The sequence below is a fragment of the Megalops cyprinoides genome, chromosome 8 (genome assembly GCF_013368585.1).
Source record: "Megalops cyprinoides isolate fMegCyp1 chromosome 8, fMegCyp1.pri, whole genome shotgun sequence".
In the NCBI taxonomy this organism is placed as follows: domain Eukaryota; kingdom Metazoa; phylum Chordata; class Actinopteri; order Elopiformes; family Megalopidae; genus Megalops; species Megalops cyprinoides.
The window spans coordinates 24,366,807-24,383,746 of record NC_050590.1 but is presented as its reverse complement, the minus strand read 5'-3'; the positions used below and the strand labels follow the sequence as shown (position 1 = coordinate 24,383,746).

General features: G+C 37.9%; 1 protein-coding gene across 1 annotated transcript in view; it reads left to right on the top strand.

Annotated features, from left to right (window-relative positions):
• The window catches only part of LOC118781705 (SH3 and multiple ankyrin repeat domains protein 2-like), a 170,584-nt gene extending 154,710 nt beyond the window's left edge, over nucleotides 1-15,874 (top strand). Inside the window, exon 25 of the mRNA XM_036534701.1 lies at nucleotides 13,437-15,874. Within this exon, the coding sequence (XP_036390594.1) occupies nucleotides 13,437-13,986 (550 nt within the window). The 3' untranslated portion in view covers nucleotides 13,987-15,874. The remainder of the gene's footprint in view (nucleotides 1-13,436) is intronic.
• The last annotated feature ends 1,066 nt before the right edge of the window (nucleotides 15,875-16,940 follow it).

Below are 16,940 nucleotides of genomic sequence, written 5' to 3'. Positions count from 1 at the left end.
TTTTCCATGTAGTTGCTACAATATGGCAAGTGTGCACCAATGGTATACAGCATAATTGGTGTCATGATCCATTGCTATTCATGAAATATTTCAATGTTTCTTCTCTTGGCAACAAAGGCTTCTAGGTGTGTTTGTATGACTTTGTTGTGATTAGTGCTTTCCTACTTGTTGGGATACTGGGGAAATTGTGGTGACTTGCTGGATTGGTTTGGAGCAATCTTAATATTAAGAGCTAAAAATAATGATAACTATGTATTGCGTGCCTTCCCCTGTCTGCTAGTGTCTGTGTTTTGGGTTGCAGGAAAGCTGTGCTGCTGTCTTGTTTATGCACGTTGCTCCGCAAGTGAGTGGGTGTGTGGGGAATCACAATATGCAGCCTCTGAAATGAGCACAGAACCAAAAGGGCAGCCCCCAAAATATTTTTACATGCATGCATGTGCGTGCATGTGCGTGTTCCTGCACTGGTCTATAAGTGTGTGTGTGCATTCAGGGCCATGTACATTTGTGTGCTTTCATATTGTGTGTAGTGTTAGTACAGCACAGGCACACATATGGGTGTTTGTGTTCACAGAATGATTGCGTGTTAGGTGGTGTTGTTAAAGTAATTGTGTGAAAACATTAGCCAAGCATCTGCATGAACCTCTCAGGATTGTCTCTGCTCTGCAGGTCATACACAGATCAAATGCTGCCTTTAATAGCAGCAAGTGAGTGAACCCGTTGCTATGAGCAACCCATTGAATCACCAAGCAGCTGTATCTCAACCTAAGCAGGAGCACACTTTATAGCAGTACATCATTCCTGTCTTCTTAAATACCTTTAGGTTTCTGATGTATTTATATGGTTGCTTTTTGATGGTGTGCTTAAGGAGATTACATTAGATAATGCGTCATCCACTGTAGATCCGAAAAGTGGAAGCAGTGCTAAGCCCTGTTATTTCTTATTTCTAACTGATTTACTTTAAAAGCAGCTGCACAGCTGTCAGACCTTACACAGAAAAATATATCAAATAAATGGTCATTTGTAAGGCTCAGATGATGGAATATGCTCATCTGCAAGGTATTCCACATAATCTTTAGAATCAAGGTCAAAATCAGGCAGTGGTGATTAAACCTGGTGGTGTATACTTTCAGAAGGCCAGAAATTTTCATTTATTTGGCCTGTATTCTAGGATAAAAAAAAACTTTTGCAGAGGACCTGTGTGGTCAGTTCTGGCAGAAAATAATAGCTGTTGCCAAAAACATTGCGACTGTTTCTAACCCCTTCTGTATTAATGGGACAGGACCTTTTCTTAGGTTAGAAACTACATGTATGTTTAAAACAGCATACCTGGATTCTGGCTGTGTATGTGCATGAAAATGTGTTAATGAAATGACCTAATTACCGTTATATTCCTTGTTGGGTTAATCTCAAACCTTCATCCCAATCCCTATCAACAGCCCAGGAATGTAACTTCTAATCATGTTTTTTTAATTCCTTGCTCTTACGTAACATGAAAAAGGATGTTGAATTATTCACAGTTCACATGCATTTTACATAAAGATGACCATCCATTACTGCTGAGGTAAAAAATGACATCACTTGTAGCTCATTGTACCTGCCAATTGATGAGGTGAAATAATCATAGCAGTCTTTTGGCCTTTCATAATATTTAGACAGTTTTGGCATACTTTGGACAGTGGGAACTGTGTGTAGATGCTGAGCCACCTGCTCATGAATCGGAGCTATCAGAAGCTCACACAGTCACTGACAAGGGTTGGTAGCGTCACCCAGAATGCTTAATCTGCATCTTGCTGTTTTTCTTCAAACAATATAAAATAAAGATTTTACAACATAGGCATGTTTTCGTTTAATGTTCACAGAATAAAGTGCATTCTGCTCAGGAATGAAAGAGTTGCCTAGCAACCTAATGATGAGAGCAGCCTTGAGTACTGGATGAATAATGTCGGTCCGAATAAACACAGGCTGAACGAAAGTGCTCTTAGGGGTCGGGGGGGATGGGGCTGTTGTGTCACAGCTTACTGTCATACACCAGTTGAATGACATCACATGCTGGTTACTGTTGATGGAGTTGTAGAATGGTGTGCATATTCATTCTTCAGTGTCTATATCAGTGTGTGTATGTGCAGTTGTGCAGTTCCTAAACTCCCTTGACCTCCCCTCATTAGGGGAAGTACAAAACAAAGCCCTGACCTCACAGATAACTGATGAAGAGTTAGAAAGGGCGGTTGTCAAACTAAAGCTGGGAAAATCACCAGGAGGTGATGGCTTCCCAAGCGAATAGTACAGGATATTTAGGAAGGAGCTCCGTCCTTTTCTTGTAAGATCCTTTAACTATACCCTGAAAGAGGGCAAAATCCCCCCCAGCTGGAAAGAGGCTATTATCTCAATCATTCCAAAAGAGGGCAAAGACAAAGAAGATTGTGGGTCATATAGACCAATCTCAGTCTTAAACATTGACTATAAACTGTATACCTCAATACTAACTGAAATTATAAACAAGTTCCTGCCTGAGTTAACTGATGAGGACCAAACAGGCTTCATCAAAGGTTGACAAACTCAGGATAACATTAGGAGAACTTTGCACATAGTAGAGGAGATTCAGAAAAGGGGGATGAGTGCACTTATGATAAGTCTGGATGCTGAAAAAGCATTTGATAGTGTCAGTTGGACTTTTCTATACTGTGTATTAGAGAGATTCAGATTCAAAGAAAAATCAACATTAAGACAATCTATCAGGAGCCAACGGTATGTATCAAAGTGAATGGTAGTTTAGCCAGAAATTTTTAGCCTTGGTAGGGGGACTAGACACACATGTTGTCTCAGCCCTACTTTGTTTGCCCTCTTCATAGAACCGTTGGCCCAGGCTGTGCGTCAACATCAGGGCATTCAGATTGGTGATAAAAAACATATAATCAGCCTTTTCACGGACAACGTTATTATCTACCTAAATCAACCTGGAACCACCCTCCCAACATTAATGTGCATGCTCAAAACATTTGGGCATTGTTCTGGGTACTCAATGAATGTCTCAAAGACACAAATCCTCTCCTTTAATTACTCCCCTAATCAGGATATTAGAAAGACTCTCACAATAAAATTAGATGCTAAATTATTAAAATATTTGGGGGGTTTGGTCACTAAAAAGTATTCTGACCTATATGAGACTAACTACACTGTTGTAAATAGAAGTGTCCAAAGACATTGAAAGATGGTCCACCCTTACTATGGACTTAGCTCAAAAATTGAGGCAGTTAAGATGAACATCTTGCCCCAGCTGTTGTACCTCTTTCAGTCCTTACCAGTGAAGGTCCCACAGCATCAGTTTATAACCTGGGATAAATAAATATCTAGATTTCTCTGGGATGGCAAGAAACCCAGAATAAAGTATACAACCCTACAAATACCTAAAGAGGAAGGAGGAATGTCACTACCTTGTCTGAAAGAGTATTACTGTGCTGCACAAATTAGACCTTGTGTAAGCTAGTGTAACAGTACGTATTCTGCCAATTACTGCATTCACCATACATATATGGATCGACCTAATCAAAAAATATAAATTTGAAAAACAATCAAGAATTATAGCCTGGTGTGCAGTTGATACTAACTTTAAACCAAGGAAATTTGATGCAAGATTCAGGCAGTGGGTAAATAAGGGTGTCACAACATTGTGTACATTAATACAGAAAGGAGAATTTATTACATTCGAAGAATTGAAAGTAAAGTATGCCTTTGAAAATCAGGACTTTTTCTGATACCTTCAGCTGAAAGACACTTATGACAAAGAAATAAAAACTGATCTAACGATACAGGCTAATAAGGTTCTTGAGGTTATAGTAAAAGCATACCAAGGAAAGGACCAAAGAATTATCTCAGCTCTCTATCAAGCCCTCAGGGAATACAGAGATCACACTACAGTATATATTAAAAACAAATGGGAAGATGAACTTCAAATAACCATCTCAGAAGATGAGTGGCCTTCTATATGGGAAACACAGTGTACTTCTACATCATCAAGATGTTGGAAAGAATTTGGTTGGAAGAATATAGTTCATTTATTAGTTTTGTTTATAGTTCTTTATTACACCAAAGATAACGGGTAAACAATTATCAACACAGCAAAGATGTGGGAGGTTATGTGGAGAAGTCAGTGCTGGTCACTGCCATGTTTTCTGGAGCTGCCAAAAAATAAAAGGCTTTTGGGAAATGGTCTGCATAACCCTGAGAGAAGTATTAGGCCATAATATTCTCAGAGAATATTATAGAGCTCAGTACTCTATCTAGGAAATTTAACAGATAAAGTGATTAACACACAGGATAAATACCTTGTTAAAATACTGCTATTGGATTGTAAAAAAGCTATAACTAGGCATTGGTATAAAGCAGAACCTCCCACACTAAAACAATGGATTGAGGTGATTGACCAAATCTATAAAATGGGAGAATTAACTTACACTCTCAGACTAAAAGGGGAATTGTTCCAGAAGAAGTGGCAAAAATGGACAAACTATAAACATAAAAATGAAGACACCATCTGAAGGCCACCCTATGTTATACGATCAAAAATATATTGTATGTATTGTTTGTATATATTTTACGTCTGTCATAGATATAAGACTGAACACATACCCAATGTTGGTGTGTTGTTGTTCTGTGAAGCCTATTTATTGTACCATAATCTGAAAACTCAATAAAAATGAAAAATGTTTAAAAAAACAATTAAGCTTAGTATGATTGATAGTGGTAGTGTCAGTGATTGTTTTTCAAGTGGTACTAATTGATGTTGTACTAGTATAGATAGTAGAAGGGTTAATAAATGTGACATATTCTCATTTTTTTACAGCTTGTTCAGATTTTCTTTATATTTCCTAAAGGTTTTCCACTAGTGAGGTAGCCGTAAATGTGAAATTATTTTTTTGGATGTGGCTCCATTTTGTAGTGATTGTTGTTAGTGCTTTCACATAAGACAATCTATCCTAGTGATATATATTATCATGGTGTGGAAATACACAATACAATACACAATATGATCACTGAGAAGTATGATCACGTGCTTTCCTGGAGTTTTTTTGGCCCAGATACACAAGATCCATTAGGTGAATTTTACCATCAAAAGTGAATTCTCTACCCTATTGTTCGCTAAGCCCTGTGGTAACAGCAGGAGCAGCCCCCTGCAAAGTAATAAGAAACACGGATTCAACCACTTGCTCAGCATCTAGTTGCCACCATACATATTTTTTTTTTTGCAGTTTACTCTTTATCACCACCTGACATATTTTAATGCATGTATATCTTACATCAAATATTGACAGTATAAAATCTCAGGGACCATATTCTCAGTTTTGCTATTCTTGGCCCAACCCTGATTTTCACAGTTCAGATGTCACTAACCTGTATTTGTTTAACAGTGCAGTTTAACTTTATTTGTTTTGTCCATAAATTTGTTTTCAAAAACATGAATACCATACACTCCAGTTAAAAGGCTCACATCTTTCTATGATGTATAGTAGTTTAGTTAGTTTAGTAGTTTAATATTTTGAGAAATTGCTTTAGCTAATTTGCTCAAACATGGACTAAACTGTATTTGAAGTGTACAGTATTTTTTGCAATCTTTTATTAGGGGAGGGTGGGGGTAAGATGAGTCATTTTTTACTTAAGTTGACCTATAGCCAAGGGAATATGAGACAGGAATAAAACTAATGCATACAACACAAGTTCAGGATGTGTGTCATCAGTTGAAACCTTGTGTGCCTAACTCAAATAGACAACAAAATATGGGGTCCCAAAAAAAAGTGGTCTTGTGGTGAGTAAGTTGGAGTAAGTTGATCCAGCTGACAGGGTAAGTTGAGCCATCTGAGAAAACAGTTACTAACTATTGTATGGTCAGAGGAACAATTGGTGTGCCGAACCATATGCTCAAGGAAAATGGCAAAGGTTTCTTCATTGATCCATCCACATCTAGTGCCGACACCAACTTTGTTCCTGCAGGTGCTCATGTAATGAAGTGCTCTTTGTATCTCATTCTTGGGAAAATCAGCATGGGTGTGATTGCACTCCCTGTAGCACTGCCCGCACATACCACAGTCAAGAGCTCTCCTTGTTCAGCAGATGTAACAGAACTTACTTGCTTCTTCCCTTTCTATGTGACTATTTGCTTTGGTGCTTGCACCGTAGGCACACCTGTTTCGTCAAGGTTATAAATCATATTTGGAGGGAAATTGTGCCCGGAAGACAAAATATTGAAATGTGAGAAAAATTACAATAATGAAATAATTGAATTATTTATAAATGTATTTATTGTCCTCAATTTATTACACTCTAGTTTCTAACATTTATTCTACACAACTGGGTAGTTGAAATCAGATTGTTTTACTTGTATTATACTTTATTTAACAACAAAGAAGCTTGAATCTTTAATTAGGCTAGTTATGTGTTTTGTTCTTGTACCTCTCCATCACTTTGGCAATATCTCAAAGAATTCTCCCACGGTGGTCCTATTAAAGGCTGTAGCCCTCCCTAAAGATGTTGCTTCAGCCATACAAGCTCTACAAGCTCTCGACCTACAGTAGAAGAGTTTAGGGTCACTCAGTTTAACTTTCTTCCACAGCAAGAAAATGGAGAACGCAAACTATTAGGGTCATATGACAAATATTGTGTATGGTTGCTAACATACAGGTGGTGGGTCAACTTACCCACTAGCTCATCTTACCCCACTCTCCCCTACATAAAATATGTATGCCACATGTTGTACTCTGCAAGCTGCAGTGCAGTAGTGCAGTCAATGTCCTTTAGTAACTTAAAACGTGAAACGATAATTTCACTCTAGTTAATTATTTTTGACTGTCTCTATAATTGGCATAATGATGCCTTGCTGATTCACTTTCATTTTCATAATGTGACAACTTGTTTGTTCAAGATAGGAATTGCCAGTTTTTAAGCTGTTTTTCTTGCATTGGTCATAAACCGCACAACTTTTTCTTGAAATGATTTGTGGGCTACATGATTTGGTAATTAACACAAGATATTGTGTTTAAAATTCTATACAGAGATTAAAATTCTAACATTTTTTGGAGTTTGAAAACAGTGTTAGCATAGAATTGGTTTCATCCAGTGTCATTTATTACTTTGTGTGGTTGATTCTTATATCAGAATTTCTTAAAATCAGAGTGAGAATGTTGTATTGTTTCAGCATTTAAAAGATGGCTAAAAATAAGTTTTTTTATATTAGTAAAATAAAATACATGTGTCTCTTAACGTCCACGATACGTTCTGTGAAATAGGACGTTATGTGATTTGGACATTATGCGAACACCATACAATTTATATACAGTATATGGTATACTATGTACTGTACCATTATACGCCTGGCAGCACAATCTCTTTATTTCCATGAGGCATGAGATACACATGCAGGAAGCGTTGCCTTCACTACGTATGGTTACGTCGGCTATGTCCCGTTCTGCAATGTGGATTTTTAAACTTTATTATAACCTTATGGGACTATTAAGATGTTGTCAGATGTCCGAATGGACGTTAAGCGGTGCATGACTGTACAGTTTTGGTCATTTTGTAGGAATTCTTTAGACTAGTGAATCTTGGTGGAGGGTGTACTTGTAGTTTTACATAAGTAAGGATTGGATACCATCATGTTGTTGATTTCTTACAGAGATACAGAGTAAAAGGTAATACCCGATAAAAAATTGAGATCATTTTAGTAGCCATAATACTACTGAGTGAATCACTGAAGTGGACAGCTGTGAAAATTGTTTTATCAATGACTGATAAAGACAAAAACAATTGCACACAGTGAGTTAAAAAAAACACACATATATATTGTTACTCTCATTACAGCTGCTGATTAGACTGATATGATAAACTACAGAACAACAACAAAGCAGACTTATCAGAATCCTCAGTCACATTGAATATTTCCATCCTACTTGTTGATGCGTAAATTCTGTCTTTCTTATTCGCAGCTGTGAACTTCCATGTTTTGAAGAGCAACAGCACATTCAACTTTTAAAAACAGGATTTTCTTTCGCACTTTTTTCCAGTCAAACGTTGAGTTCTGGAATGGTACTTTACAGCAGTGTGTTGGTTTACTATTAACATGCTTTGTGGGTTAAAGGTTTGCTGAATGCTGTCTGCAGGAATGGCCAGATGTGGGATCAAGAGACACCTAAATCAAAGCAGGTGCTAATGACGTTCAATAGCCAGACTGATGCTATTGTTTTCAGAGCTGATTAAACTTGGGAGCAGACTGTGCAGATGTACTGCTGGATAAGATGACTGAGCGTACACAGTCCAAGTTTTTTCAAAGTACACCTCTCTAGAGAACCGCACAGAGTAGAGAGGTACTTTGTGTGTGATCACACCATTATACCGATCTGTCTTCAAAACAAAGAACCATTCAACCGTTCGTGTTTAAAGAGTAAACATTAGTCTGACCAATTGTCACCAATAACACTGTCTCCAACAAAGACAATATTGTTGCATAAGGTTCTTGCTGAATGTTCCACCCTTGAATACAGATTATCTGTTTCATTCAAATGCTGGGAATTGCTCAGGGAAAAAATATATGTTTTGAAAATGATGAGTACATTCATCATAGCATTTGCCCTCTTTTTGTTTCTCCTTTTTTACTGTGTGTTTCATCATTTTGCGATGATTCTGTTTTTTCTCATTCCATTCTGTCATTCCTTGTTTTGCTTCCATGATCGATGCGCATGAAGAGGGTCAAGCTGAAGAGACGTAAGTTTAAAGTGCAGAGCACACCAGGTTTGTATTTGTGCTGTCATCTTTTTTGGAATGTCATTCTGTGTGGCAAGCTGTTTCTTTTCCTCTTCTCACTCCATCTCATCCCTCCATCTGGTTTGATAAACATCTGATGGAGTGCATTATAACACTGTAATAATCACTCTTAAGATTGCACAGATAAAGTTGTGTCTGATACCTGCACCAACATAAGTGTCACTACCACACATGTGAAAGTTCATAGTGGCTGCAGTATGATGGATTATTGCTGATGTCAAACAAGATGTTTAGTTGGTTGGCACCATCACTATCAGGAGTGTTAAATGTGTCACAAGTTTCACACCTCACAATCCCACAGGTTCAAAATGTAAATATTATTACAAAAATAATATTTCGAATAAAATTGTCAGCAAACGGTCACATCCTTTCTTATTTCATCAAAGCATTGTACCTGATCTCCATGGTTACCTCAAAACTCCTTGGTCCTTGGTCTAGTTGGCCTTGGTTTAGTTCACTCCTGCTTGTGTGCCCCTGTGTATCAAGGAACCCCTCACTGTGGTCATTCAGAACACATCTTTCTCACTGCCTTCTTCTTCTCAATGGGGAAATTCACATAAAGGGATAATAATTCAAATGGTGCTGTGCCTCATTGCAGTAGAAGGTTTTTGTGCACTGTCTGTCTATCTATCTATCTATCTATCTGTCCTTATGTAATACATATAGACAGCTATGTGTTGTATACAGATGAAACACAAATAGCTGTGTAAACAACAAGAATGATACACCTAAGGAGGTTATTTGGGCTATTAGGAGTGCTATATATTCCTGGAATCACATGGCTTAGAATGGTTTATACCTCTTAAGGTACTTTCTAGCTCCCTATCAAAAAGAATAGAAAAGTTTTAAATTAAGTTTAAGTTTTAAATTAAGTTTTAAACTTTAAATTAAGTTTAAGTCTGGACATGATTTGTGAAAAATGATATTGATTAGCATACACTTTTACATTTCTAAAAGAGTGTGTGGAACTCTGTTTATTTTGTTTGTTATGATTTGCTGGTTAGTCAGCTAGCATTCCTCTGTTTTAATGTCTTTTCTTCTGAGGACATAAAGATACATACACAGATTTTAGCAAGCGGGAACAAACACTATTTGTCACCAGGAAAACTGCTGCACTTCCACTGGACTCTAATGTGGTAAATTGCCAGTAATGTGATTTGTTTTAATATTTCTGCTCAAAGATTTTAATTTGTTCCCTCTCCTCTCTTGGAAGTCAGAGACAAGTCCCTGTTTACTTCAACCATGTCACCACTACAGTGTAATGCTAATGATACAAATGTATGACAAAAATGTCTGTCATTAATTTAAATTTACAATCCTTCTCCAGCAGATCATAAGAAGTGTATACCTCTTCAATTATGGCTGTGTTTTTGTGACTGTGTTTTGAGTATTCCTTTTAAAATGTGGTGAGGCTCATTTTCAGGATCAACTGTGATTGACAACCTGTCATTTACTGAGCAGCATGCATGTCCTTTGATGTTACTCAGATAGATAACTGTGTGTTTAAATCTCACTGCATGGGGGTATTTAACATACAGTATGTGCCTAAGATGAGAACATAGCTTGTTGACAAAGTTATTTCTCTTTTTATCCATGGTCTCATCATTCCTGTTTTAAAAAAGATCCAATCTTAGTGGATATATTCAAACATCCAACAGTCAGAAGGATTATATCTTCTTCAGGAGCTTTTGGGTCTCACTTGAACATGATTGCACAGAGCTTACCAGCCCCAAATCCAACCCAGATGACTTGTTTTTATTCCTTTCTTTTATTGCATTCTATTTATATGTAGCATATAAATTTTTTTTTTTTTCTCAGGAACTAACCATGGACCATAGTTTGGCTACAGTGGAGTGGTATTTAACATGTATCTGGAATCTGTCCTAGTACTCATGACAATGCCAAAGGATATAATAAACTATCCTTTTGGGGATTCTGACAGCCACACACTACTTAAGATGATATTTGTAGTATGATACTATTTAAATATGTGTTTAGTAAGCCACTATTTGGGAAATAGCCTGTGTTTGTGACATCCAGCATAAATTCAGTTGTGTCGTCATCCAGGTCTTCAAAATCATTATTTTCCAGCAGAGTGTGTACATCCCATTATCCTTGAAAAGGTGGACCAAAACATTTTAAGACCACCAATGGCAAGTAAAGAGAGTAGAGAGCAGATGGTCTGGGAGAGGTAAATTTACAGACAATACTGCCATCTTGTGGCCATATTGAGAAATGAGAAAACCCAAGGTAAGATAGGCTGGACCCAGGTAACGTTTTCACTTTAGCTAGTAACTTCAACCAAGCACATTACCATAGTTTAGATATCAAAATTTTTGAAAAAATTGTAGGTTCCCTCCAAATGAGTGTGAAACAACTGTGTGTGCTGTAATTAGCAAATACAGCAAGACCCTACTTAGGCTTTTAATTGTGTAAGGCCATATTTATGTTTATGATTTGAGATTTTATGATTGGGAAATATATTTTAAATACACCTACTCACTCAGTAACAATTGGAGGTTGTTCCAGTCAACAACAAGGCCTCTTATGTTTCAGATATGAGGAAAAGAAAAGTGTGTAACATGTCTCAGCCCTCTTAATGCCGTCCACTGTAAAGCAGCATAGCACATGGATCAGCTAGGAAGGAATGATGCCTTGTTAAAGTATCCTGTGCATTCAGCTGCATGCACACACATGCAAAACAGAAATATACACGTGTGTGTGTGTGTGTGTGTGTGAAGAAAAAAATGGAAGAATGCCTTCTGAGTGCAAAATTGTCAGGTGGTGGAGGAGGAGATTCTCCCCAGTGTTCTACATCTGTCAGCCTCCCATGCTCCAGTGAACCTGATGGGTGTGGACTCCTGGCAAGGGAGCAAAGAACTCTGAGCCCCTATCTTTCACAAGAAGAGCAGCAGGACGCTCACTGCTTTCGCCACTGAAGTGGGAAAAGTTATGGATCTGAAACTACTTTCTGAAACTCAGCAGTAGTGGGGTGGACAAAACAACTACATATCATGCACTTAAGATCTTGTTTTAAAAATCCTCGGGTAGTCTGCCAGATGGTAGAGGAGCTGTTTAGAACAGAGTTTGTAGGCTCCATTGTTACTTTCTCCAGCACTGTTCATTTTAATGTTAAGTGTTAAGTCTGTTTATTATAAAATTGAATACTGAATATAACTGAACTACATACATTTTTGTGTACAGTTGTACAATACTATAAGCAAACTTATAGTTTCATCTCAAGTGGGGAGTGAACAAAGTGTTTTTCCTCTGACTGTGAGGGGTATTTCTGTGCCTGTTGGCTTGCTCTAACCTAACACTAAGGCCCATTCAATGTATAAGTAAAAAAGAGGATGGAGAAGAAGAATGCATGTCGATATAAAAGTCTGTCTTTGACTTTGGGTTCAGCGGTGTCAGAGTGAACCCTGATCATTCAAACCAATTCCAATATATACAGTTTAGGTTACGCTCTTGATGTAAATGAACTGGACCTGTCGCCTGTATGATAATGAATGCTGGTTTTGAGTAGGCCAGGATACCATTTGTTTGAGTAAATCCAGATACCCGTTGTCTGAGAAGGTTATCGATTGCCCACTCCCAGTCCCTTTCTATAATTGTTTACCGTCTCACTTGACCGCATTGTTAGGGTGTCGGCAGAGGTGTAGACCATCCTGTCAGTGTATCTGTGATAATCCAGTCATATGGGATGACACTAATTCAAATTAGATCACATCTGGTGGAATACACAATCTGGGACAGAATGCTGTAATTTCATTATTGGCATTTACAAGACACACTTTTCCAGAGCGACTTATATCATTTACAATTTATTATTTATTTTACAATATTATCCATTTATACATGCCGAGGCAATTGTGGGTTAATTACCTTGCCCAAGGGTACAGCAGCAGGGCCACAGTGGGGAATTGAACCGGCAACCTTTTGATTACGAATCCTACTCCTTAACCACTATGCTACACTGCCGCCCCAGTATAATTTCTTACAAATGCTTTATGATCGTTGGACTGTTTCACAGTGATGCATGTGCAGTTTGTTACATGAGGACCAAAAAGCTGCTGTCACGCAACAAGCATGAGTCCTACAAGATGAGTTCCTGATAAATGCTCAAAAGAACACCTAACAGGAGGGGCAGATTTAGTGTGCCATAATGACCCCATAGATTAGTAAGGCGAAAGTAAGTTGCAATAAACGTTGTGAGAGTTTTACATAAAGGTACTTGCAGGACTTGTTTTTCAGTGATACATTGAAATGGACGAACCTGTTTGCTTAGAAACCTTTTTGTGAAATTCCACATTATAGTGAAAAAGTGTCACTGCCACTGGTAGGTTTAGATCAACTTGCTGCTAGTTTTTTGAAGACCTACTGACTGATCCTAACCAAACCAAACACCTTTTATCATCAGATGTGTGTTGGTATATTTTTTCCAGCACAGGATAAAAGAATATTTGTTTTCATTTTCATATTTCATAAGTTATTAGATGAGACTATAGACAGCAGGTAATGCTAAAACAACAAGCAGTACTGTCTGCGTATCTCTGATTGGAGGGTGAATCTGTAAAGGTACATGCTTTGTTCTCCGGTCGTTATGTGTCTCTGTGTGTCCATAGGGGTCCAGAGGGAGTGACCCCAGCCTCAGGTACACAGCGAAACACCATGGTCACCTTCTCCACCCGGGTCGGTTCCCACCCAACCGCCACATCACCAGGGGGGTGCCAGCCAGAGAGCACGCCTCCTCAGCACTGCACTGCCGGCCCCATCATGTCCCCAGCAGACTCTGGCACCAACCACGCCTCCTCCCTCTCAGCCTCCTCCCCCACCTTGACGGACATGTTCGGACTCCCCACACCCCCCATCACTGGCGACCACTTCAGCCTGGCCTCTGGGCGCAGCCGTTCCCCCTCCCCTTTGACTCTAATCCAGGCCGTCTCCAACAAGCCTTTTGCCTCCAAGCCAGTATTCCTGTGGACAAAGCACGATGTAGCAGACTGGCTGGAGAGCCTCAACCTGGCTGAGCATAAGGATGCCTTTATGGACAATGAGATCGAAGGGGCCCATCTACCAAACCTCCAGAAAGAAGACTTAATAGACCTAGGCGTGACTCGAGTTGGCCATAGAATGAATATAGAAAGAGCTTTGAAGCTGCTAATGGACAGATAAGACAGGGAATCTTTCCTTCACAAGGACAGCAGGCTTCTAATCTCAGCTATTTCTGTTTCTTTTTCCTTTTTTAAAACGTTCTATCAAGTGTTTAATTATATTCCCATTGTGCTCTGGTCAGAGTATAGGCATTATCATTGCTCAAAGAATTGCCATTTTGAAATGAGTGCAGTTCTTGAATAAGCACAATAGTTGTGGTGAGTGGGAGTGGTCTCCTGTCTAAGGTGGGCTGAGAGGAGAGGATGAGAGAGCCTCTTTTTTTGTGATATACATGTGATAGAGACAAATTACTTTGGAATATAAGGACTTTTTAAATCTATCTCATTTGGATGCACCCAAACCAGCAGAGCTGGATTTTCATTTTCTATCTTTGCTAGAATTTCTTCAGAGAATATTTCTTCAGAAAAAAGGGTTATATTTATCAATGCATCAGCCGTCTAGAAAACGAATGTCTCACTTCTCACCTTTTTGTCTGGAAAGAAGATGATAAAACTGAAATCACTTTATTCTCTGCACACCTAGAATCCCAGAATTATTGGTGTTTCTACTTGAAAAAAATCACTTCTTAATATTCTACACCTGTTTCACATGAATGGGGGCACAATTGTAGCAAGCAGTTTTATTACTTTCCCTTTTTTCTTGAATCAGGATAGATTTTGACTTCATTTTACCTTCGGCATACCTATTTAAGTTTTTCAGACTGTGTAAAATGTGTATTTGTCATTATTGTCTTCCACATGAGTGCAGGTGAATGTCAAGGCCCCTTCCACTCTTGGATTGTCTCTCGTCTTTGAAATGAATATCCATTTCCAACAAATGTGCCAGATTGAGAGGAAGAGAATGCTGTTCTCCAGTATCATTTCTTGAATCATCTCCCTGCTAAAGTTCAGTCTGATCTTTAACCTGTTAATCTTTAGCACAAATCTATCTCCAGAAGTTTTTATCTCCAAAAAAATACTTCATGTGTTCACTCTGACCTGCTTCTGCATAGAGATTTGTATAAGGGGGATGTTTATGGGAACACCTGCAAAACATAAGTGTTGAAGGGTGGAGAATGTTTCTCTGCACAGCATTTCAGAAATTCCAGAGCAAGCAAAACTCATGTTTTTGTGGGCCAAACTGAACTAATAATTTTGGAATAGAATTGAACACATTGTGAATTTTTTGTTGATTATACAGGAAAGAAAGATGACAGACCAATACTGTGGTAAAATGCTACAGCAGGTGTGAACTGAGTTCCTCTACTGTATTACCAGTTTATCTTGTAATGGGATTCTTGGTGTAATTTATTTAGAAATATTATGCTGCAATCCAAACATATATAAAATAAGGGTGTATACAGATATTTAATACTGAGTAAAGAGATTGAAATATAATAAATATAGGTATTCATTCAACTTTTCTGATTCAGAAAAGCAGCATTGACTATCTCTCCACTGCCTTTGGGCGCCATAGCTGTTTGGGGTGGGAGACAATGACTGGTGTGCCCAGTGATCAGGGGAAGTAAATCAGGTGTGACACAGGAAGCAGCAGAGCCACCACATGCCCCTACAGTAAATCTAACAAGTGTTACTGAGGTGTAGAGTTCACCTAAAGGTATGGTTATCTGAGAAATTATGTCATAACGGGTTGCATTGAAAGTTTGTCATTTGTATTGAATTACAATTTGGTGGATCTGATGAAGTTATTTTCTTTGTCTGGCATCGAGTATACCCATCTTAAAGAGGTCTTAACAGAAAATAAATCTGTTATAGTCCATTTGAAACCAGTGTTAAGCTTTCAAGCCAGGGACAGCAATGTTTGCCCCTCAATAAAGAACCAGTCATTTCCATCCCCAGTGTAAGCAATCACTTAGTTAAAATAGAAGGTAAATTTAAATGTTGATAATTTTACATGTGTATAGTGGTTTAAAGAAAGTGGTATATATTATCAATGCCCTAAAGAGTTTATTTAAGGAAAAAAGTTTTATTTGGAAGTATAACTGCTTCTATAAAGATTCTTGTGGGCAGGACTTTAGAGTACAATGAAATAGTGCAAAATCTGGTGTTATCAGAATTGTTCTTTAAAAGCAAATGGGGATGGACCCATTTGTGTTCTGTATGATCTACAGTATATGAAAGGCTGTGATCTATAAGAAAGCCTGAATTGACTTTCAGCTGTATGAACTGAACTGGTTGTGTAGAACTGCTGGACATTTTTCTTCTCTGGTAAAATACTGAGTGAACATGAACAATTAATGAATCAGTTATCCTAGAAAGTAAAGGAACACTGGCCTTTGAGAACATTTATAGGAATTAGTCTGCTAATACTACTCATTTTTAAAGAGATCTTATTTAACACAAGACCTCCAAAAAAGCACAGTATTTTTTAATGATTTATAGAAATTATATGAAATTTTATAAAGGTATCTGGTTAGAAATGTTACAATTTTGAGAAATGACTTGCCAAAAAATCCATCAAATTTATGAGGTACCAGACAGGAAGCAATATTTAAATTGAATGGGTCTATGTTGTTGTTATTATGAAGTTTACAAATTCTTCGACCTTTCATTCCATTCATTCAAGTCCCCAAACAGAATGTAAACGGAAGAAAACAAATATATGAATTTTACCATTGGAACAAAATTGGCCTTAAGACATAGGTCAAACATTCTTCACCTGCCTCTGTGTCATATTGTAATTAAAATTTGCTTAGTTTTTGTGTAATGTGTGTATAAATTACCAAAATCTCACAGGCTGTAAATTTATATATAACCTCTCAGACCTCTTTATGGCAAATGGTGTGAGGGAGAGTTTGCACTAACATTTATCTAAAGACTAGCTGTGATTGTTGACAAATTGATTTATGGAACTACATATCACTAAGCTAATCTGCTTGTGGAACCAATGTACTCACTAAATAGCAGAGTCTCAAGTTAAAAAAAAAAAGTTAAAACCATTACCCTGTGGATTAG